This window comes from Aulonocara sp. 'chitande type north' Nkhata Bay, linkage group LG17 (genome assembly GCF_057382095.1).
Source record: "Aulonocara sp. 'chitande type north' Nkhata Bay isolate Kocher_YH1m ecotype deep benthic linkage group LG17, A_spYH_male_GT1.1, whole genome shotgun sequence".
Lineage (NCBI taxonomy): Eukaryota > Metazoa > Chordata > Actinopteri > Cichliformes > Cichlidae > Aulonocara > Aulonocara sp. 'chitande type north' Nkhata Bay.
The window spans coordinates 22520346-22545607 of NC_141360.1; the positions used below are offsets into that span (position 1 = coordinate 22520346).

At 41.3% G+C, this 25262-nt stretch overlaps 1 protein-coding gene across 3 annotated transcripts in view; it reads left to right on the plus strand.

The window, feature by feature from the left end:
• The window catches only part of plxnb2a.1 (plexin b2a, tandem duplicate 1), a 232844-nt gene extending 210918 nt beyond the window's left edge, over window positions 1-21926 (plus strand). For all 3 annotated transcript variants that reach the window (XM_086270118.1, XM_086270120.1, XM_086270119.1), the window contains 13 exons: window positions 44-110; window positions 1997-2143; window positions 2396-2473; window positions 2758-2836; window positions 6246-6346; window positions 9540-9621; window positions 9751-9902; window positions 10162-10322; window positions 12905-13052; window positions 13831-13895; window positions 14312-14387; window positions 15398-15472; window positions 16013-21926. In XM_086270118.1, coding sequence (XP_086126244.1) covers window positions 44-110; window positions 1997-2143; window positions 2396-2473; window positions 2758-2836; window positions 6246-6346; window positions 9540-9621; window positions 9751-9902; window positions 10162-10322; window positions 12905-13052; window positions 13831-13895; window positions 14312-14387; window positions 15398-15472; window positions 16013-16117 — 1336 coding nt within the window. In that variant the 3' untranslated portion in view covers window positions 16118-21926. The remainder of the gene's footprint in view (window positions 1-43; window positions 111-1996; window positions 2144-2395; window positions 2474-2757; window positions 2837-6245; window positions 6347-9539; window positions 9622-9750; window positions 9903-10161; window positions 10323-12904; window positions 13053-13830; window positions 13896-14311; window positions 14388-15397; window positions 15473-16012) is intronic.
• The last annotated feature ends 3336 nt before the right edge of the window (window positions 21927-25262 follow it).

Below are 25262 nucleotides of genomic sequence, written 5' to 3' on the forward strand. Positions count from 1 at the left end.
GATGGAAAAGTGATCTAATGTCTCCCTCTGTTTGTGTATCTAGGTCAGAGACAGTGGTGGAAAGGATGCTTTGTAATTGGATGTCCATCTGCCTCTATCAGTTCCTCAGGGTAACACTGATTTTCTTTTTCACTTACTCCGTGTCACACATTCCTTTCCTTCGATTTGTTTTTATGTCCTTGTCTCTTCGATCTGTTTCTCTTTCCTGCTTTTTTCTGCCTCTCCTCTTTGTTCCTCAGTTATAATTGACTCTAATAAACTTTCCTTCCTACTGAAAGCAGATCTTAAACCTGTATTTTGTGCTTGGTGTGTGTTTTGTTTTGACCAATTTGGGATTTTTTGCTGTTTACTCTGACAGCAGCTGCAGATACGCTGTGCATTAGTTTCTATAATTTAACCCACTCATAATAAACACAGTTCATGCTTCAGCTCCAGAGAAAGTTTACACCACGGACATGCTTTATGTTTTCATAGAGACCAGCAGTTGTGCTGTGAATGTATTTATGACCCAAACTAAAAAGTTGAACATATCCAGAGAGTTCAAATTCAAACAGCAGGATGCTAAATCTGAACAACAGGAAACCCACAAGACAAAAAAAGAATAACAAACTGCCTCTCACTTTTCACAAAGAAAACAAAATGTGAAAATTCACATAAAGAAAAAAGATCTGTTCAGCAGTTCAAAAAGCAGAAAAAACCTGCAACTAACAACTAAAATAAAGAAACGACTGTTGTGACTGACACCCTGACAGATCCAAAGCTTCCACATAATACAAAAGGGTCTGCAGTCCTTTTTCAAAACTCTTTTGTTTGTCTTTCATTCTGTATGTAATGGGTTTTTTTGTTTTCTTTTTCTTTTTTTTGGAGGGGGGGGCAGTTTGGCATAATTTGTCAGAGAAAACTGACAAATTATAAAATATAAGTACTTTAATAATTTCAATAGTGAGAAAACAACCTTCTTTGTCTCCTTTTTATATTTAATAAACCTTAAATTCTACTATTATGATGAACACAGTTAATAAAAATACAGTATAAATTGATATTTAACTTTAGTAAACAGTTACACTTGTTATTAATAAATATACATAGATATATTTTCTTAACCAGTTATCCAACTCAGGGTTGTTGGGAATGCTGGAGCTTTTACCAGCTGTCAGTGGGTGGTCAATTCCCCAGTCTGTCATAGGGCTAGCACACAAACACAAACAGTCAATATTGAATCAGTAATTAAAGGCCCGTACAGTTGTGATCAGAAGTTTACAGCTACTCCTCATGGGCATGAGTGGTGATTTTGGACTTTGTGCAGTGTACCAACCCAGAGCGTGGTGCTACACCACCATCCTTGACAGTTGGAACAGTGTTCAAACATACATCTCATCATTGTGGCGAAACATAAAACTTTTCTCAAAGACATTTAGATCATCCGTGTGTGCAGCTACAAAATTTCAGTCGACCTTGAAGGTGTCGATTTCAGGGCAGCTCAGATTTTTCTCTCAGCACACGGTAATGTAAAACTCTTTTCCTGTGGGCAGTGACGCTGTTGTCCAGCAGGGCTATTTCTCAGCATCCTAACCAGTTTCGTATCATCTGAGAGTGGCAGTTTGGATCTTCTTTGAGACCTTGGCAAAGTAGTGACACATCTGTGTAACTTGTACTTCCGGAAAGTTGTTTTTAACTGATCATCTTGGAATCTGCAGTTATTAAGACTTGGCTCCAAGAAACTTTGTGTAAATCTGCCAATTGTCTTTCTCTCATGTTCACTGGATTCATTGGACTTTTCCATTGTTCTTAGTATACATCAATCAAAAAACATTTTAAACACAAATTCAATGGTCATGTTAGGGTCAGTGGACTGCTGGGTTTTTACTACTAGAAATCTTTGGTAATCCATAGTAAATAGCGCAGATGAGAGTTATGGCTTATTTATAAAAGAACGATACTAGATTTTTATGAGACCTTAACTCTTTTTTTTAAGACGTTGATGTCTCTGTTTCAGGACACGGCAGGAGAGCCTCTGTACAAACTGTTCAAGGCCTTGAAGCACCAGATTGAGAAGGGTCCCGTGGATGCCAAGATGAAGAAGGCCAAATACACGCTAAACGACACGGGACTGCTGGGAGATGACGTCGAGTACTCTGTGCTGGTCAGTATGAACAAAAGCACCGCAGTGTGCAGTCTTCCTTCACACACACGTTAAGTTGGAGAGATTATGTATCTCACCGGTTTGATAGCAGCAGCAGCCAGGGAGAGGGAGGTGTGTCAGTTGTCCATCAGAGCGGACCCCCAGCTCCAGAATGAGTCATGCTTTGGGTCGTTGGTTGCATAATGAAAACAAGCCTTCACTGTGGCTCCACTTTTACCTTCTTGCATCTTCCCGGTGTGTTTGTGCTGTCAGACTTTGCAGGTGTTGGTGCATGGGGAGGGACCAGATGTGACTCCGGTGAAGGTGTTGAACTGTGACACAATCTCCCAGGTGAGAATCTTCTTCTATTTTCAGAGTTAAATTTTTTTTTGGTCGTTGTCGTCAGGACTGTTTGATCTCTGGCTGAGTTTAAAAACGAAGAGAAGCTTTGCCGTATCTTTCCCTGCCACCCTGCACTTTGTCCTTAAAACTGATCGAATGTCTAGAATAGTTTGAGGTAGTTGCAAAACTTCTGTCTGTCGATATTCTGCAGCTAATAAATGTGAATGAGATATCATTGTCTGTGTTTTGAGTTGACATTATGGCAGGTGAATTTGTAATTTTGTGCTCTGCAGGTGAAAGAGAAGATCATCGATCAGGTGTACAGAAATCTGCCGTATTCTCAGAGACCAAAGGTGGAGAGCGTTGCACTGGGTAAGAAACAAAAACAATCATTAAGCAGCTAGGAAAAATACAAATTATTGATTATTACACCCAGCGTTCAGCATCTTAAACTCCCGGGTTACAACAATATTTGTGGTGGTGGGGGTGGAGTATATAAAGAATATTTAGCTTTTTTGACCTTTAGATAGACCTTAAAACTATAATGTCACCTAAATAAGTCCTGTTTTCCTCACGTGTGTCCTTTCCTGAGCTGCACACCTCGAACAGCTGTCAGTCTACAGATCAGATTACTATGAGTGAATCCAGTAATCACTAAACTTAGAACCTGTTTTACAAGGTGAAGTAGACTAAAACATAACAAAAAGTGACATGATCATGCCACAATGTTAAGAAACTGATGGGAAAGTCTATCCACGGCACCATTATCCACAAATGAAGAAAAGTCCCGGGAGTGACTGGCCGACCAAAATTACTCCAAGAGCTCATCCATGACTCATCCAAGAAGTCACAAATGAACCCAGAACAACATCTAAAGAACTGCAGGCCTCTCAGTTAAGGTCAGAGTTCAGGATTCAACAATAAGAAAGAAACTGTGCAAAATGGCAACAATGGGAGAGTTCAAGGAGAAAAGCACTGCTGACCAAAAAGAACAGAAAGGCTCGTCTCATATTTACCAAAAAACATCTGGATGATCCCCAAAAGTTTGGGGGGAAAAACTTTGTGGATTGGCGAGACAAAAGCTGAACTTTCTTTATGAAATTTGAGTTGGATTAAACCTAATACAGCATTTCATAAAAAGAACATCATACCAGCAGCTAAACATGGTGGTGGTAGTGTGATGGTCTGGGGCTTCTTCACTGCTTCAGGACGACTTGCCGTAGTTGATGGAAACATGAATCCTGCTCTCTACCAGAAAATCCTGAAGGAGAATCTCTGGCCATCAGTTTGTGGCCTGCTGAGCTATGATCTGAAACATACCAGCAAGAGCATCTCTGAATGGTTAAAAAATAAATAAAATTTAAAGGGTCTAATCTATGTTAGTCCAGCAGGCCGTTCATGCTGGAAAACCCTCTAATGTGGCAGAAATAAAAGAATTCTGTAAAGAATGTGAACGACTCATCGCCAGTTAATGATTCACGTTTGCATTTCACTGACAGTTTAAGTACTGCAAGGAGAAAACAGGTCATCCTCTACATCAGATTAGCCTCACACAGATGTAGGTTTTGGAAAAAAGTGTTTCTTTCCCTTTAATAGTCCCTCCCTCCAGATACCACACACCCAGATGTTTTAACTTGATTGTAAAGATTAAGCATGAAGCTGCAGTGATGTTTAAACAGGTCTGTCAGGCCACTAAAAGACTACAAGGCTTCTATAAGGGAAGTGAGACGTGCTGTGAATAAGGGTTAGCTGGATTTCAGGGTTGACCTTAAATACCCCGTAGCATCCTGAGACAGAGAATTTAATTAATCCCACAGAGAATTCCCACTGCAGCTGAATCACATATAACAGCCATTCTAGTGTGTGCCGTGTAAACTTTCAAACAGTTATTGCTGGGTATGAAAGTACAGGAATAATTCACCACTTCAAACAGGAAGTTTTAAGATGTAATATTCAGCAGCATGTGTCCTTTCTACGGCTGCATTTCCATCCACTGCAGCAGAGTTTTTATCCGGCAAACAGCTGGAATCTCACAAGATTCAAAACAGAATCCATTTTCTTCTCCCCGGACTTTAGTAGGTTGTAATGCTGCTGCTATAGAGGTGTGATGACAGACTGATGATAATCATTTGATCTCCTGCTAAGTGCTTTTCTGAATGTGAGTACCTGCCAGAGTTTTTCATCCACAAACTTTTCAAAGATGGCAAAAGTCGCCTAACCACATGTTAACTATCGCTGACTTGTTCCTAAGCTGGTGCTAGATTGGGTCGGCCTGATGGGCGCTGCATTCTGCTTTTATTGATTGTTTTGCTGTCAGGTAATTGATGACGCTGTGGGCTTTTCAAAAGGTCATTTGGGAGCCAAATGGGTCGGTTGTGGACTCTGTTGTTTATTGCTTGTTTGCTGCTGACAGGCAACCTGAATATGTTTACAAAAATGTCTGAATTAAGATTGTACCGACTCAGCGGGTCTTTGATTTCATTAGTTCTTAGTACATTAGTGTTTGGGCCTTCTACTTTCTGTTGATTAAAGTTTTGGGTGTTTTTGTTGCTGTTTTTTTAATTTTTTGCTGTTAGCGAGCGATTACAAGTAATTCTGGTGATTGGCGGTTAAGTGTGCCTCACCCTCACCCATCCAGGTTGCCGACATGTTGCAAACTATCTGAATCGGTCTATGAGCACAACTCGTCTGGGACACGTCTCTTTGCAAAAGGGAACTGGACTGGTTGCCTGTGTCATTTTGTAGTTGGATGGCCATTCTTCGTCACCGTGACTATTTGTAGAATAATTTGACTCTGAACGTTTTAGTTAAAAGTGCCAGTTTATGGTAAAAATAAATGGCCTGTATTTATATAGCGCTTTACTAGTCCTTAAGGACCCCAAAGCGCTTTACATATCCAGTCATCCACCCATTCACGCACACATTCACACACTGGTGATGGCAGCTACATTGTAGCCACAGCCACCCTGGGGCGCACTGACAGAGGCGAGGCTGCCGGACACTGGCGCCACTGGGCCCTCTGACCACCACCAGTAGGCAACGGGTGAAGTGTCTTGCCCAAGGACACAACGACCGAGACTGTCCAAGCCGGGGCTCGAACCGGCAACCTTCCGATTACAAGGCGAACTCCCAACTCTTGAGCCACGATTGTTTATCACAATAAATAACTCTATTATCACAAATGAACTGCATGTAATTGCCGATTTGAGTGCATTCATTCACAAACCCATAGCAGACTGTTAGCAGGCTGCCTCAGTCTTGATACCACTTTATCGCCATCTTGGTGCGCCAACGTTGCTTTGAAGACGACAACTGATTGTGAGACCAAAGCCATTTTCAAAGTGACCATTTCCAAGGTAACAAGATAAACTGGCATCAGTCTGCCTCTTTCTCTGTGGAGTATTTAGTCTTATGTTGCTAACATGGGAATCTATCACGGCCAGGCTGCCCTGTGGTCACTTTGGTTTGTCGATCAGTCTGACTGATGGATCATCCAATCAAGATTTTTATGGGCATAACTTCCTTTTTCTTAGCTGTGTGTAAGAAACCATCTGAATCATCCGCAAGGTGTAGATTTAAGCCCAGGTACTTTGGACCTATCCCATCCCGTATCAGAAATATCCAATACTGGGCAACCTATTGAACACAATAAGTGTTGAGAGGAGTGATGGTAGGAGCATATCCCACTGTACCTACAATGATTCACACACATGGATCAGGTTGGCACACCATCACTTTTGTGCTAAATTACATGTTAATTTCCTTCTGCTTGTCCCTGCAGAGTGGCGTCCCGGCTCCACGGGTCAGATCCTTTCTGACCTCGACCTCACATCCCAGAAGGAAGGACGCTGGAAGAGACTCAACACACTGGCTCATTACAACGTGAGTTCCACCTGCTGCACATGCCTATTTCTGCCCTGTGTCGTTTCCCCTTTTCCTTCATCCTGCTGAGTGTCTTATTACCAAACACTTCCTGTCATTTCCTGATGGTTAAACTGCTGTTTGTTAAAGATGAGGTCAATTGCAAGCAAGCACAGCGATGCCACACCTCCCACCGCTGCTGCTGTGATCCTGTACAAACAAGGTTAAATGCATCTCCGTGGACTGAAACTGTCCTACATGCAGTGGAGCGGTTTAAAAAGTCCAACATCACTCAAGAATTACCTGTTTGTCTCATGAGGCCGTCAAATAAGAGAAAACTGTCCCAGAAATCCCTGAACTGAAGTCTTTACTCATCAAGATGAAGATTTACACTCATCACATGCACTGAGTATAGTATAGTATAGTATTTATTTATTGTCATTGTCAAGAACAATGAAATTGCGTTTGGGGCTTCCATACAACCCAAAAAAAGAAGAAAATAATAAATACCCCTTAAAACCCAAGTGTACATATTTAACCCAGTGTGACTCCAATGCAATAAGACAATCCTTAGCAATAATGTTCGTAGAAATTCAGACAAAGACCTGAGAAACATGACAAAATACAACAATGCAACCCATTCAATATTATTGTACTGTGAGATATGATATCAGATATGATAGTTATCTATTTAAGAAAGGGGGGGGGGGGGCAGGAGGGGGAAGAGAATAAAGATATGATGCACCAATGCAGACCAGTTCATTGCTATTAAGAAGTTGGATATGGTTATTGTCCGTGAGAGGGGGGCAGAGAGTTCAGGAGCCTCACAGCCTGTGGATACAGGCTGTTGGCCAGTCTGGATGTTCTGGCCTGTATAGACCTGTACCTTCTCCCTGAGGGCAGCAGATGGAAAAGGTGGCGCGCAGGGTGATGTTGGTCCCGCAGGATACTGTGCACCCTCCTCAGACAGCGAGTGGGGAAGATATTACTGATCTCTGGCAGACTTGTTCCAATACTTCTGCCAGCTTCTTTCACCACCCGCTGGAGTGCTTGCTGATCGGCCTTGGTGCAGCTGGGGAACCACACTAGAAATCCATACGTCAGAACGCTGCTGATGGCACAGTTGTAGAAGTTCAACATCAGAGGTCTGGGAATGTGTGCGCTCCGCAGTCTCCTCAGGTAGTAGAGGCGCTGTTGGGCCTTCCGTACAACTGAGGTGATATGGTTGCCCCAGGACAGGTCCTCGGTCACAGTTACCCCCAAGAATTTAAAACTACTCACCCTCTCCACCGCCTCACTGCCAATGAAGAGAGGCAGATGGTTGTTATGACCCCTCTTCCGGAAATCTACAATGATCTCCTTGGTCTTTTTGGTGTTTAAGACCAAGTTATTGTCGTGGCACCATGACTCTAGTTGTTGCACCTCTGTCCTATAGTTTGTCTCATCATTGTTGGATATAAGTCCGAGCACTGTAGTGTCATCTGCAAACTTAACAATGAGATTAGACGCGCAGGAGGAAATACAGTCATGGGTGAAGAGAGTGTATAGCAGAGGGCTCAGAACACACCCCTGAGGGGCACCGGTGTTGACCACAAGGGTGGAAGAGGTGTTCTTACCCACTCTGACACTCTGTCTACGGTTAGTGAGGAAGTCCACAATCCAGTTGCACAGAGAGGAGTTAAGTCCCAGTTGGTGGAGTTTGGGACGGAGTTTGTATGGCCGGATGGTATTAAAAGCCGAGCTGTAGTCTACAAAGAGGAGCCGTGCATAGGTGTTCCTGTGTTCCAAGTGCTTCAGTAATGTGTGCAGCACTGTGGCGATCGCATCCTCGGTTGACCGGTTCTCCCTGTATGCAAACTGGTGCGAGTCCAGGGATGGTGGAAAAGCAGCTCTGATGTGTTTAATGACCAGTCTCTCCAGGCATTTGGCGGGAATGGGGGTGAGTGCCACAGGTCTGAAATCGTTCAGACATGTGACATTTGACTGTTTTGGGATGGGAACGATGGTTGCTGCTTTGAAACAGGATGGTACCAGTGAACAGGACAACGAGGTGTTATATATAGAGGTGAAGACGTCCGCCAGGTCCGCAGCACAGTCTTTTAGCACCCGGCCCAGCACTCCATCTGGCCCGGCCGCTTTCCTGGTGTTAATGCTCCGGAACACACGCCTCAGCTCATGAGTGCTCAGGACTGGAGCAGGATCGGTTGAGGGGAGAGGGGACAGGACAGGGTCGGTGTTCTCCCTATCAAAACGGGCATAAAAGAGATTTAGATCCTCAGCCAATCAATTAACATTCCTCAGAGGTCATGAATGCTTTGGTAATCCTGGGTAAAAGTGTTAATGTGGCATCATTTAAAAAAACATTTTTTTATATTATTAGATGAATAATATTATTAGTGTTACTGCCCATCCAATGCAGGACGCCTGCAGACGAGACTCACAGAAAAAGGATCTTCTCCTAAATCAGTTCAGACGTTAACCTTTTATCGTGTTTTATCCATCTGTTTCTTAAGCGCTTATCCGGTGGGGCTGGAGCCCAACTCAGCTTTCACTGGGTGAGAGTCAGGTTACATCGTGGATAGGTCGCCAGGGCTAACTCAGAGAAACACAACCATTCACACTCACGTTCAGCACAGTGTAGAATCACCAGTTACTTTAATGCACATGTGGACTGTGGAAGGAGAGAACATGCAATCAATTAACTTTTCCTCATCTATCCTAAATGTATCTATTTTATTTACCTTTGTTGTTTCCTTCTTGGACTTGTCTGTTTTTATTTTGGTCAAAATGTTTTTGCACAGCAATTTTAATGTAGATTAGTGCCGTTCAGCACCAGTGCAGTTATTGATTTTCTTTTTCACATGTAAACTAAAGTCATGTGAAAAACTAAGTACACCTCACCTCTTCCATAGGAATGTTGGGGTCCTGAGCAAGTCGGTGTTCCCTCTGCGCTCTCTGGGTGTTTTTAATCATGTCTGTTTCTCTGTGTTGAGCTGAGCTCTTTACTTCTGCACCAAAATCACCAACAAGTGGAAGCGTAGAGAAATGGCGAGCCTCTCGAGACTCGTGCTGCACGAAGACCAGCAGGAATTAAAACGCCAGTCCAGTCCACTCTCCCTTCTGACATTTAAGGAAAATTTGTTTATTGAGAACGCTGCAGTGAGACAGAAAATCATCACTTCCCTCAATTTCTAACCGATTTCCTGTCTTACAGGTTCGAGACAACGCCACGTTGGTGCTGTCCAGAGTTTTGCACACACAGTCTTTCCACCAGCACCAAGACAGCCATGAAGAGAGTACGTCCACACACACACACACACACACACACACACACACACACACACACACACACTTTTTCTGCAACTTTTAAATGCACATGAGTGAAAAAAACACATCAACTTCATGCAGTCCTGTCTCACCTGCAGAAAATGCCCTGCTGGAGGACGATAACACTTTCCACCTGGTGAGACAGCCAGATGAAATTGACGAGGTGAAGTCGAAGCGAGGCAGCATGAAGGACAAAGCGATGACCAAAGCAATCACAGAGATCTACCTGACGAGGCTTCTGTCTGTTAAGGTACAGCTGTGCAGTTTCACTGCTGATGTTTCCGTCATGTCTGCGAGTTTCTGCTGCTGAAACTCGCAGACATGACGAAGTTCTCATATTTCTTAATTTGTGGGTTTTTTCTGCTTGTATTTGTTATTAGCAGATGCAATTCTGTTGATTGCACTGTCAGGACACTCTTATTTAAATTTTTAGATGTTTTTAATCTGAAGGGTCCTTTTTTCTATATTAAATAGATACATTTAAAACACTGTGTGTCTTTGTGTTACAGGGCACTTTGCAGCAGTTTGTGGATAATTTCTTCCGCAGCGTGCTGTGCTCGAGTTCCGTCGTCCCTCCGGCCGTCAAATACTTCTTCGATTTCTTGGACGAGCAGGCGCAGAGACACGACAATGTAGACGAGGAGACGCTGCACATCTGGAAGACCAACAGGTACAAAGACTCACCAAAAACACCAAGTATGCTATCCAGGTAACCTAAAATTCATCTGTGAAACAGCTCTGTGCAAAAGGGAACTCGACTCAACTGGTTGCCAGCTGATTGTATTCTGGTGTTATTCCTATATAAGGTTGCCAAGCAGTGTTATTGCATCGGTATTTGCGTTTATTGCCATTTTGATGCTTTGAAGACGATAACTTAGAGGTCGCAGACCTGGTTCCCGACTTCAATGCACAGAGGGACCATCATTAGGTCTTGCTGCAGTCTCCGACCTCTGTTTTCCCTCATTTGACGGTAACATAAGAAAGGTTAACATTTAGAGAGGTGTTTGTTTGTTTGTCAACTTGGCCCACTTGATCAGATTTTGAGTCTGACACCGCTGTTTTGGGTCTAGGATGATATCATGTACTGTGAGATTTAAATGCTGGCGACAAGAAACGTCTGAATGAGTGATCTGTGGGCCTGAAACTGTTCTAACGGCTTCATGTGGATCATACTGTCAGTAAAGGCCTCAGAAGATGAGCTGATTCAGCTCATCTTCAAAGCTGCTGAGAATCCCGGCGTGAGATACAACCTGCAAAGAAAACCAGCTAAGAGAAATAATTATGTTGCTTCACTGCTCTGTGTGTGTGTGTGTGTCTGTGTGTGAGATACTTCATCAGTCAAAGGAGGGAGTAATTATGTCCTCGTCACTTCTAAACCGGGCCGTGGACCACATAAAAGCCTGATTTAATTGACAGGCTATTATCAGGGCAGATAAACGATGACGGAGCAGAGACAACGGAGAAGGATAGAGAAACTGAGAGAGATGGGGAGATTGCTTTTTTTTTTTTCCCTTTTTTTCCCTTTTTTTCAAACTGGCCTTGAGCTAAGCCTGTCAATCATCAGAGGCACACATACACACACATCTGAACAAGTTGGTAAATGAAATATTTATCAGTTCTGGTGAATTATTGATGGGGGTTATGGTCTGGGGAGGCAGTGAGGGTGGGGGGATGAAAGGAGAAAAGCAGCGCACATTTCAGTGCTTTTTTTCCCCCTGAGATGTCATACACTTTGAATTCTAGCCAATCATTTTACCTTTGCAAGCGTAGTAGGCGGGCCCAGGCACGTACGTTCTTTTAGAGCAGAGCTACAGATTAAAATTTCCCAAAGTGAAGTCAAAGTCTGGCTGTACTTCACAGCAAAAGATGCAAACTCAGCAGCCTGCAACAAGTGCTTTAAGCTGATACTGTGCAACACCTGGCGACGCATAGCGTTTTTTTAAAAGCCGAGAAATGCGCCGTATTTGATAGCTTGCTGCGAGACCTCACACCGGGCACATCTACTGCGGGTGTGGTGCCTGTTATCGGACCCGGAGTTAGCAACATCCCCCAAGAACCCAAAGAGTACAGTCTTGGCCCCTAGCCCTGCCAGTGTAGCAGAAATGATGACAGATGATGATGGCGGCAGCAGCAGCCGTTCTTCTCTGCGTGAGTAGCTTATTGCTGTTCATGTGTAGTTTACATTGAGTAAGCTGACCACGTTATTACATTAATGCATGTAAGGTGAACTAGCAAACATCATCATAGCTACATGCGGCTGTCTTCTTGTTTGATGGCAGATACTCCCTTCACCCTGGCCAAAAAGGCTGAAATGACCAAAGAAAAAGTGGAAAACAGCTAAACATGAGAAGTTTTTGGACAAAGTGTGTGTTCTCCATTCTTTAAGCACTGGTTCGAGCACCGGTTCGAGCACCGTTTAAGCACCGGCACCATTTCAAAAGTACCGGTTTGGTACTGGTATCAGATAAAACCTAAACGATACCCATCCCTAGTAAGCATTGCTCCACCTGCCGAGCTTTCGGATCCATCGCTTCACATTTTCAGCTCGTACTCTGGCAAATTTTATTTTTTGGTTTATCACAAAAACAGAATTCTTGTTTTTTGGCCAACTATTGCTGAATGGACTTACAAAGTGATCCGGAAAGAGCTGCAAAGAACCATGACCCAACAAAAATGAGATGCAAGTTGGTCTCGAAAAGAAGAAAAATACTAATGTGGCAAAAACCACAAAAATGGAACCAAATGCTCACTTTAAAGATAAAGAACGGCCACAAAAAGATGCAAAATGACTAAAATTAAACACAAAAGTTTGAAGATAAACACAGAGAGAAACTAACGTATTAAATGAAACATGAATTGGTTCCAGAGATCCAAAACAATGTAAAGTAAAATTACCTTCATGAAATCCAAAATAACCAAAGTAAAACACATACTAACCACAAACACATCCAGAAGGACTCAAGAAAACAGAGGACCAAAGGACCACAAAGAGACACAAAAATACCCAAATAAGACTTGTATCATCTACGAACAGGTCAAAACCAACTTAAAGACAAATAAACTGACCACAAAATTCTTAAAAAGAGACACAAAATGGCAATAGACATCCAAAACTAAAGACGAACAAAATTACAGTACTGACATCCAAAACAACCGAAATGAAATATGATTGCCACGAACAGGTCAACAACAAATAAGAAAAATATTCCAGAGTCGTGACTTTAAGCAGCAGATGTCTTTGTGTGTCCTCAGCCTGCCTATGCGGTTCTGGGTGAACATCCTGAGGAACCCTCACTTCATCTTCGACGTCCACGTGACGGAGGTGGTGGATGCTTCGCTGCACGTCATCGCACAGACCTTCATGGACGCCTGCACCAAGACGGAGCACAAGCTGAGCAGAGTGAGAATCAGTCCGTTCAAAGAGCGCCATGTTTGTAACCCTGTGAATGTCTCTGAGAGAGAAGCGATCTGGGCCATTTTTCAATTACAACCACAACTACCCGCTGCAATTTCTCTGATTTCAGCAATTTCCTGCTATTTTAAACCAAATATGCGATCCATTTATTTATCAGCTCAGTAAATTTCTGTTTTGGACACAAGAGAAGAACCTCAGAGCCCCAGAGAGTCAGATGATGTCCACTTTTTGCCGTCATTTAAAATGTATTAAAGTAGATATTTGGTTATGCTCGGTGGATTTCTGTGATTGCTGAAGCAACCAGAGATTTTTTCAGGCAATTTATGGTTGTCAAATCAACAACAGAGAGGACGCTGAAGTGAAAGTCAGCTCTCTGTCTTGTAATCGCAGTAAAGACTGTTTAGACTTTTAAAGCCACTTTCCTTTTTAACTAGCTTTCTTCTGATTGGCTGCCCCTCGTTAACATAAGATTTGAATTGCGGGTGGGCGGGACTTCTGTGTTTACAGCCAGAGGTGGCATTTTAAGTGCAGTGTAGTTTTTGGTTGGTATTTACAAAAACCTGCTTTCTGTGCACACTGACATTGTGACAGGAACGTTTTGAGAGGTAGAGGGAAATCTTCTGTTATTTGAGTGTTTTTCTTGAACTGAAAGCTACATTTTCACACTTTTTGATGACGAGGAGGCAGATTTACCACTTTTTTTTTTTTTTTTTTTGTCGTGTTCATACAAACATGCTCATCTATTTTCTCTCTCTGGCTGCAGGAGTCTCCCAGCAACAAGCTACTCTATGCAAAAGAGATTTCCACGTACAAGAAGATGGTCGACGAGTGAGTTTAGACTTCTAAATATCCTCAGAGAGGAAACGTGTGTGTATATGAAATGGTGTTTTGGCTGAACAGCAGAGTGAAATTTAAAAAAATGGCAGTGTGTTTGAATGTAAAAATGTGAGCTCTCAAATGTCTTTTCATGCATCACTAACCATTTCTTTTGTACTGATGGCTCTTGTCGGTGTGGTTTGACAGATGTTTGCTTCAGTCCTTTTGGATTTTCTAATATTTGGTGAAATCACGGCTGCTGAGCTTGGAGGCTGTTTGAAAAACCCCGTAAAACATCACCTTCAGGATGTTTTACGGGGTTCAATTACCCTCAATGGTTAATCAGGACAGCCGTCTGATGATCCACTGCGTGATTGAACTCACAGAAACCACCTGATAGTTTGTTTTGACTGTTTCTCTTTCCACAGTTACTACAGGGGCATCAGGCAGATGGTTCCAGTCAGTGACCAGGACATGAACACGCACCTCGCTGAGGTGTCCAGGGTATGAACCCACCTCTGTTTGTGCTTTGTTGCATGTTTCATCCCTCTGCAGTGCATGTGCAAGTAGTTACTACTTATAGTAACTAACAGGTGAAGATTATACAAGATTATACAGTATACCTTGACAGTCCTGGGTTGAATCTTCTATTTGCCTTCAATCTGCATTAATTCGTTGTGGCACAGATTCGACAAGGTGCTGCAAACTGTCCTCAGAGATACTCGTCTACATTGACACAATGGCATCGCACAGCCGCTGCAGATTTGTCGGCTGCTTCAGCTTCCTGTTCTTTACCAAGAGGAGCGGCACCACCCGGTGTAGTCTTCTGCTGCTGTAGCCCATCTGCTTTAAGGATTAACATGTTAAGAGATGCTTTTCTGCACACTGTGGTTGTAACGAGTGGTTGTTTGAGTCACTGTTGTCTTCCTATCAGCTGGAAGGCTTCTGGTGATTCTCCTCTGACCTCAACGGGCAGAGAACTGCCGCTTCCTGGACATTTTCTCTTTTTCTGACTATTTTTCTGTGAACTCTAGAGATGATTGTGTGACAAAGTCCTATCAGATCATTAATTTCTGAAATATTCAGACTCTTCTGGCTATGTTCAAAGTCACTTCAATCACCTTCCTCATTCTGATAATCAGCTTGAACTTCAGCAGTTCATCTTGACCACATCCACATGCCTACAGGCTCTGAGATACTCCCATGTGATTGGCTGATTTAGAGACTTGCCTTAATGAGCAGTTGAACAGGTGTACCTAATGAAGTGGCTTTCGGTGTAGAGCATCAGTATGGAATATAAAATGCAGCAAGTCAATTTTAACTATTTGCTAAACTACACATTCAACATTGGTTGAATCCTGAGCAGCTCCATCCAGTTAAGACTTGGATCCATTTATTTTTATTTTAATTAACCTCTGAGTATCAAAAGTGTGCAAAGCTTCAAAAATGTTTCTTAAGACTTGAAAGTAGATGCAGCACCTGTCTGAACTGTGCTCATACTCTCTCCTTTGTAGCAACACACAGACAAGCTGAACACCCAGGTGGCCTTAAATCAACTGTACCAGTTTGCCAGCAAGTACTACGATGTGGTGAGAGCTGCTGTCTTCAATTTATCTACCTTTGTGCTGTTGTGTGTGCTGAATCCATGAGCTACAAGGGGGAAGAGAGCTGTTATCATTGTTATTTAAGCTTAAAATAAGTTGTACAGAAATCCAGATTATTATTTCACTGGACTGATATCGACTATTTTCATAACAAACTTTTCCAGTGTTGGTAAAAACTTCAGTGAGTGATCAAGATGCATTAAGTTTAATAAGCCTAAAAAGCAACAGATTTTTCTCTCATATTTGCCAAATATTGTTTTTTCTGTTCGATTTCTGTTCGAAGAGAGTACCACAGAGTGCTTTCAATTTTAAGTTTAGGCGTAAACCAGTAAATCTAATATATCTGCCTCTAATATAGCGTTGCATTTTTTTTTTAATGCTGGGATAAAACAGCCACTAGATGGCGGCACAAGAAAGATTTTCCGTCTGGTTATAGTTACTCAGAGGATTTTTTTGTATTAACTATAAAACCTTTTACACATATTGACGTAAATATGCTTCAGTTTTAATTTTTTTTTCTTTCAGATAATCCAGTCGCTGGACGAGGACCCAGCAGCCCAGAACAAACAGCTCACCCTTCGCCTTCAACAGGTCGCTGCCGCCCTAGAGAATAAGGTCACCGACCTTTGACGCCAGACCTCGAGGAGGGTTCGGGGGGAGGAGCTTATGGATGCTAAAATACAGGATTTTGTTTTCAACACAAGGACTCAAAGGATGGCGAGCTCACGGACTCCACTGAATGTTTAATCATGTAATGACTGAAGTATTTGGCAGGGGTGAGGGGATTGGTCGGTGGATCCAAAGGAAGGACTAAAGGGGGAGGAGTTATGGGACGTCTGGAGGGGTGAGGAAAGTGTTAACGTACACCCGGAGTGGTGGAAACTAAAGTGTTGATATCTACTACACCTACATGGCGTACTTCTGCTTGGCATCTCAAAAAAGATTGCGAGGAGAGATGTGAAATGGCGCGATGTGATTACAGATGAAAGTTGTGTGAAATCAGAGTTATTTTTTTAATTGTACCTGGGATGTACGTTGGTGTACTCCTCGGACCTTGTTGTTTCTGTATTTGGCTTCAATGTGCCACAAATTTTAATTTCATCATGTAAGGACTGAAGGAAAAACGTGCCGCACAAGAAATGAAGGCTTCAGATTTTGGGATTTTTTTGAAGAATGAGCATGAAAATGAGGCATTCCCAAATATGTCCTTTTTGGTACTCTGCTCTTTTTTGGAAGTGCAGCTGCTTTGGGCACCTTTTCTGACCACTTTCTGAAGTCTGGAAACTGTGGATGTGGGGTGAATTTCATCCTAAAGTATACAAGATTAAGTTTGAATAAAATGGGAAAACCTCTACGGTAGAGCTGGGCGATAGAACGATAACGATATGTATCGCGATATAACTTTTTCTCGATAGAAAAATTAAACTATCGCGATAGACATCGCTGCTCTTGTCCTCTAAAAAAAAAACAAAAAAAAACAAAAAAACCCCCAAAATAAACCCAGCCAATCCAAATTAAGTAGCGCAGAGCCGAACCAATCACAGCCGCAGCGTCACGTCACGTGACTTGTTACGTACAGCACAAGTGCCAATATTTAAATAAAAACACGCTGCTGATTATTTCACATTTTTCTTGTGAGCAACGGCACATTTAAATCTTACAAATATAGTTATTTGGCTTATATCGTGATAGATATCGTTATAGCCTGAAATGAAAAAAACATATCGTGATATGAAAAAATCTTATATCGTCCAACTCTACTCTACGGTACACACCACTGACCAATCAGGGGTCTCAATGGAGGAACAAAGGACAGTGAATTCGGGGTACGAGGAGTTATATAAACCCAGAAAGCAGCAGGTTTTTTTCCCTTGTATCGTGGCCAAATGTAGTTTTTTCTCTACAGTTAGCAGCAGTATGTGTTTCTATGCTGATGATACTGTGCTTGTGACTCACAGCTGAATAATTTCATTTAGTTTGTTTAGGTTTGTTTGTTTGTGTGCAGGCTTTAGGCAGAGGCTTTGCATATCCAACATGAAATGTTTCTTTTTAATGGACTGACATGGTACCATTTAGTTTTATTCTTTTGCAAACTGTCTGTGAGGGTGTGTGTAAAAGTGGGGTTTTTTTTATTTGTTTTTGTTTATTTGTTTTTAGCTAAGCGGCTTTTTTATTTACTGCAACAACAAAAAAAAAATCAAAAAGAATCACAACAGCCTAATCATGTGAACAGCCAAAATTGTTATGTTTGTGCGTGATTTTTGCTTTTATAATCTGTACAGTTTCGCTTCTTTTGCCGTACCCCTTGCAAAAATAACTGCTTTTGTTTTCCATTTTTCTGTTCAAGTCCACATGCAAGAGAAGGTCTGCTTACTTTCATGTTTTCTGAAGACAGGGTATCACAGGATCTTTGAAAAAAGCTTCAAATTTAAGGTGGTAAAGTGTTAAAATGAAATAAATCTGCTTGTTATGGCCTCTATTTTTTGGATTATGCATTAATATTGTTATCAGAGTTAAAGGATGAGTAAAGGATAATGCATGGAGTCAGTTAAATGAGACCTGGCAGCACATGGATTGTGCCTCTGAACAGTCTTTCACCTTCATCCTTATCGTATGGAAGATTTAAAAAGCATACAAACCCAAGAAACACTTTAAAAAAAAAACGTTTAATAAATGTAAGCACTATCAGTTATCTCTTAAACATATAAACTAAACTTGAAAACTTCAGGTTCACAAACCTCTGCCTGATATGGTTTGCTTTAAATGTTTTATCAGTGCAGTGCAATGGCTTATTCGTAAATATGAAAGTTGGATCAACTGTACCGTTTTTTTCCACGTTTTGGGACAAAAAATAGGAAACGTTTAAAATAATCATTAAAGATGAAGCTGGAAAAAATCCATAATATGTAATTTAAGATCAGAAAAGTGATATGCAACAATCTAAATCAAGGTCAAGTTTATTTATATAGCACAATTCCAACAGTTCATGCTCCATGAAGTGCTTTACAAACTAAAATGCAACTAAAATAAGTAAAACGCACAACAATGATGGAATAACATATAAAAGAGAATAACACAATGCAAACGATGCACGACACATGAAAGGTGTTGACACACATCTCAACACCTTTCAGCATACTTTATTACTGGTTGCTGTATCTTTTCAGCCGCCAGTCGAACACACACCAACAACGACAGGCCGTTCATCTGTTTTAAACCGGTGAGGCGTGATTGTGGATGCCGCTCATGTGCATCTGCCTCCCCCCGCGGCTGCGCTGCAGACCACGCCCCACCACACACAGTAAGACAGTAAAAACAACTAAAAGAACAACTAAGGCTGGTAAAACAAAAAATGTCAACAGTCTATAAAAATGTCAAAACCGTCACAGCAAACAATAACTACACCTTGCACTTAAGAGTTTGGGAAAAAAGGCGACTGGACTTCTTGAAGTCGAGGTCATGGTATTCTGAAAGAATACTACCATGGGAGTTGGACTAATATATAAAAGAGGACTGAGAACCTACACAGATACACTACACTTTGTTCAGAATAAAGATAAATATGAAATTCCTGTCAAATAATGATGTATAAAAAATTAATCAAAATTAACAACTTTTTCAGTTTTACATGGACCTGATAACCTTCATGACCCTACAGGACACTCCCACGAGTGCTGTCGAAAACTTTTTCAAAGTCTACAAACACATAGACCTGTTGGGCAAACTCCTACATCCTGCATGTCAAGTAACATGCATGTAAAAGTGCGTGAAGTTGGCCTGAACAAACTAAGAAATGTCCTGTTGGAAAATCACATGACCTGATTTGCATCTTCTCATTGGTGGTGCTGTGGACATGTGGGCTTTTCCTGCCAAAGTGGGGTGTCGATTTTTACCAACACAATGTGTTCAGTGTGGGTTTGAAAGGACAACTACACAATAGTAGCTTCCTAGCATTCTGGTGCTTAGAGGCTTTTGCATCTAAAGTCTTCAAAAATAATTAGCAATAACAAAAACATTTAATTTAATGCTAAAATAAACATGTGATCAGATATTAAAATCTGTGTCAGCTCAAACTTGGATCCATCCACTATGGTGACCGCTTGGGCAATGATGGAGCAGCCCGAAGCACCTTCAGTCAAAAACTAAACACTTAGGAGTGTTTTTTGTTTAAGCATTTTAAATCTTCCATATTCTCTGACATTCATGTTCTACTTTGAGTCTGCAAAGTTGTACAATCCCAGTATTGCAGGAATATACATGCTAACAACTCCCTAAAAGATTCAGTATTTTCAAAAATAGTTTGCAGGGCAGTGAGGAAACGTGTCAGCTGTGAAATAAGAGGAACAAAAACGGCATATTCCCATTCACTGTTTGTTCATATGTTTGCGTAAATCAAAAAAGTGCTGTTACACCACAGAAGTTTAAATGAACTCTTATTTTTTCTTTTGCTGCACATTATTCATTGCCAACACAAAATCATGATACATCTGCAATATTCTTTTCTTCCTGAACCCAGACGATGATCTTGAGATGAGAGCTCGACTTATTATCAAAGATTTAATGTGCAGTTTGTAAGTTGTGTGGTCGTTTTTCAGGAGATGTTTATTTCTTGTGTTTCAAGCCTCGCAAACTGCAACTTTAATCTGTGGAGCAATACAACCAGTGCAGTGTCTCTGGTACTTGATGGAAACACTGCAAAGCTCTGATAAGAATCTGGCACCAGATGACCACCAGATATAAATGCATCTTAGCTTGTTTTCACTTTGATTTCTTTGAACCACTTTGGTACCAAAAACACTCAAAGTGCTGTGTGTGGAATTTTCTCGGACTGTTATTGCAGTTTTGTGTAAAATGGGGAACTTCTAATCTTTTAAAGGTTTTTTTCAGTTCAGATGTTAAGAAATGGAACGCACGAAGCAAAATTTGACCGGCTTTTAAAAGCCACTTTAGCTAGAAATGTTTGAGCTCTGTTTCCCATTGTGTTACTGAGGTCAGAGCTCAGTCTGATTTTACAAATACATTTCAGTCACTACAGTGAAAGAAGGTAATTTCTGCCTCCTGCCCATTCTGGGACCTTACAGCAGCTTAAAAAACTACCATATGAAAGACAAGCCAACTGGATGCGCAGCAGAGCTGGCTTGGCTTTGTGGCTTTTCTGAACTAACCCTGTGCTCAATTTACATTTATATGATAAGACCTCATTATAATCGGGATTCACTGTCTCCTATCTTTCACCAACTCTTGCTTGTTTCTGCCTTCTTTTTGCCACCAGCGAGTGCCTTAAAGACTGGAAGAGAAAGTAAAAGCCAAAAAGAAAAGGTGTCTAGAAGGATGTTCATGTTTATAGCGGGTTTAATAACCGCAAGATCACAGTGGGGGGAACAAAAGCTCTAATAAATAAGAGTTTTTAAAGTTTGCACACAACACAAATTTAATGCTACGGTCACTCTAGAGTGGTCAGAGACCGCAGTGCCACCAAAATTATTTAAACTGTGTGCAATGAACTTGCAATCTCGTTGCATTTGAAATGGCTGCTTGGAGGAGTGTCTCTGACAGCAAAATAATAAATAAAAAATATATTCAATCATCGGCCAACCACCACTTTTTTTCCTAGTTGCAAGGTTGCTGTTCAATTTTCTGTCCTCCAGTGTGACTGAGCCACAAATCATCAAACTATGGCAACCATATTGCTCTTCATCTCCCAAAGGTCTGGCAATTTTTAAAAGGAAAAGCAGAAGAAAAAAATATACTGTTGAATTTTTCTTTATCAACACATTTTTAAACTTTCCTCTGCCACAAATGTGCAGGGGCAAAGGTTGGTTCACCCAACATTTCGTTTCATGTATGAAGACTACATATGTTAACATATATTCATTCAACCTGAGTTAATTGTCACCCACAGTAAACTGCAGTTCTTCTGGTCTGTGCAGAAGTTTGATGTGAATGTGTGATGTTTGTGGTTTAATGAAGTGGCTTTCAGGGTAAAGGTGCAGAAAATGTTGGAATGCACAGGGATGTGAAGTCAGTTTATTCGTCTGTTATTTGAGGTTTAGTGTTTTGTGTTTTAAATGATGTACAACTAAAGTGTATTTGAAAAATTTACGTTTTACGAAGAACACGTGAACAGTTTTGAGAGTTTCTAGTTGTTAAAGAAAACCGCCCACTGGTACTGATGCTTTTACCAACAGCCTTTTCTTTGTACATCAGCGCTGCCATTGTTTGTCCTTGTACCATTGTTGTTGGAAACAGTTGGTTTGGAAGAACTGGACCAAGTTTAAAAGCATTAAAATGGACAGTAACAGCACTACCAGTAACCACAACTGGTCTGGACTGGACTGAAGCCCAAATCGGTGACTCTTCTTAGGAAGTGGAGAAGTGGGCAGAAAAATCCAGATCTAGGAAGTCCAAATATCCAATAAAAGATTTATACATAAGGAAAGTTGTTGTTGTGTTTCATTTTGTCATAGTGTGCCATCACACGAACAATCAGCATACAATCTTTGACTTTAAAAGTGTTTTAGTGTTTCACATACTTAGAAGATGTTGTTTGGACCTTCTGTTAACACCCTCAGATCCTTCATGAAAAATTGGTTAAATGCCTCTTGGAGTGCCTTTCAGATCTTCCAAGCTGAGGACATCACTAATACACATTTTGTTCAACACTCATTCCACTGTGTTACACTAATTATGGCAACTAGACCAACCTGTTTGTTACTTTCCTGTTAAATACTGTATCGTTTTTAAAATCCTTTTGTATACTTTTAAAATTTTAAATGACCTGGCGCCCAGTTACCTAACAGAACTTCTCGACGTGTATAGCCCCAAGAGAGCACTCAGATCCTCTAACCAACTGCTCTTAGTGCAACAAAGGCCCTGACGAAAGACTAGAGGGGACTGAGCTTTTGCAATTGCCGCACTCAAACTCTGGAATAATCTTCCTATCCATGTCCGCATGTCAGATTCCATTCAATCGTTTAAATCACGCTTAAAAACTCACCTGTTCCATCTAACTTTTGAAGCTAGTTTGGACTTCCACCTGGTCTGCAGTTGTGCTATGTAACTGTAACTATAACTGTTGCCTTTGTTGTAATCTGCTTTGCTACCTTGTGTGAAGCACTTTGATGGACACGGTCCTTTTTAAATGTCCTATAGAAATAAAACATTGATTGAAATCTTGAACTGTAAGTGAGCACTTCAAGTTGATGGTGTTAAAGTTCACTGAGCTGGTTGAACTGAGATAAAGGTTACACTGACTGTGTATGACATGCTCAGTGTATGGAGAAACTGTGACCATATGGATCATGTGACCTGTCTGTAGGTCAGGGTTTTTTTCCATCTGGTAAACAGTTCGACAGACGAAACGAAGCAGGCCTCCATTGAAGAACAGAGATTCCACAGTTCCAGTTAACTGGATGGCGAGCCAACCAAAGATCGTCGTTATTACGATCGTCCAGGCATCTTTGAAGCCAGAGCTTCGTTCCCATTTCATGGTGGGACAGATACCTGCGAGACTTCAGCCTTCCTTTTCCACTCTCAAGTGTGGTAGGACAGACAAAAAACAGACCGGCCACAGCGATCCATCGATTAACATTCATTTTTTACACTTGACTCAGAGATGCCTTTATTTTAGTTTGTTGTTTTGTAGTCTGATTTGTTGTATTAAGCACATGTACCTGCAGCTGCTGTGAGCTGAATTTTGTGCACTGTGGTGTGTTCTTCATCACCGACGTTTATAACGTGGGCGTCTGCCATTCCTAGATCCTACTGTCAGCAATCAATTGCACCAAAAATGCCACATGTAGAAAAAGTGATTTAAAAAATTAAAACTGGTATACAAATTGATATTTCATTTCTTTTTTGGATGTTGTCAGAAGGTTAAATAAACAATTTTTGAAAGTTGACTTTCCTATGAAGTCTTTCATAATTCAGGCTTTACAGGGTTAAAAATGTATTGAAAAGCATTCAATTCTTAACATTCAGACTTTGAGACCAAGGTGGACATGAGTTTTGCAGTAAAAGCTTCAGATCAACAGATCATCAGATCTAACAAGCTTACTTGGAGGTGTAAGCGACTAAGGCTTAGGTGGCGAGTTTCAGGAAAAGTGAGTGAGCAGACAGGTAAAGTCCTTCTCCCTACAGGTACACAAGTCCAAAAGTCATTGGCTGGTTTTGAACACATTACGTCAGCCGAAACTGCACAGAGGAGGTTAGTGAGGGATGGGACACAAAACCATTGTGGTGAAAGAATTCATGAGGGCAACCTAAGCAGGAGGGCTCCACCCACAGGCAGAACTGCAGAGCCCACAACTCCACCTGAAAACTCAAAAAGGCTCTTAAAACTCCCTCTAGCATCCTGAGTCCTACTTAATCACAAATATGAGTCTGTGTGAGTTGTAGCCTCAGTTTCCTGTTAGCTAACAGTGACACCTGGTGTGCTCTTGTGCTGCTGTAGTCTGTCAGCTTCGAGGTTCAACGCGTTGTGCATTCAGAGATGTGACTAGCTTGAAGCAGTCGTGCCGCTCTGACCTCAACAAGGTCAAACTCTCAGATCTAAAGCTCGCTGGATATTTTCTTTCCATTCTCTGCAAACACACGAGTCCTACTTAAGTTTTGAAATCTGCAGCTTTGTGAACAACTATATATATATATTTTTTCTGTTTTCTGAATATAAACCAGCATTTGTGAGAGACAGCTGCAATGATGTTCATTCATATTGAGAGACAAAAGAGCTTCAGAGGATTAATCAGCTTTCGTCCTCATTTATTCAGGCATCACAGGAAGGCCTGTCTGCGTGTTTCTCAGCAGAAATCTGTGTTTAATTGACAAACACACACCTCCAACAGCCTGAAGCGAGGACACGGCGAGCTTTACTCAGAGGAGCCTCCTGTTTGCAATTCACAGGAATTGGAAGTAGAGCAGGGCGATATGGCCAAAAATATTTATCACGATATATATTTGAAAATTTGCGATAACGATATAACCGACGATATAATTGATGCGAGACAAAATACAACTCCACAACATTACTAGCGCAAAAAGACAACCTTCCATTTATTTTCACTTAAACAAGAAGCTGGTTTTTATGTACATTAAAGCTTTATAAAAATGTAACAGTGCAAATGCAAATTCCTTGCTGAAAGTTTAACCAAAAGGCATTTCCAGTAGAAATGGGCTGACATATCCTGAGCATAACCATGTATAATATCCACTGAAGTTAAAAAGAGGTGCTTTGCAACATTAAACTGCAGTGTGCAGTACGCATTTTTCGGACCATAAGGTGCACGGGATTATAAGGCACATTAAGCGAAACAAAGCAGTCAGATAAATCAAACTTTATTAAACTCATTCTTCTTGCTTCCTCCACTTCTGTACCATTGATTCATTAATGTTGAATTCTCTGGCAGCTGCTCTATTCCCATGTTGTTGCAGTATATTAATGACTAACCTCGTATTGTGGATGGATTATCTCAGTTGTTCTCCTGACTGAAGTTTGGTCCGTTTACAGTATCCTGCCATGCGATTGCATTTGTCTCTAACCATGAAGAACCTTCACGTTAACTTTTATAAGTGGAAAAGTGTTAGTGTTCGTCCTCCAGCTTCACTGTTTATGTTATGCTAACATAGCTGTGTCGCTAGCGATCACGTAGCACATCATTATATACCAGCTAGCCCAACTTCAGTAACCCTACAAACATCACTGCTGTTTAGTTTCCTGTCTTCATTTATGTTGGAAGTGATAGCAGAGCTGTACGTTTGATTTTTTTCAGAAATCTCT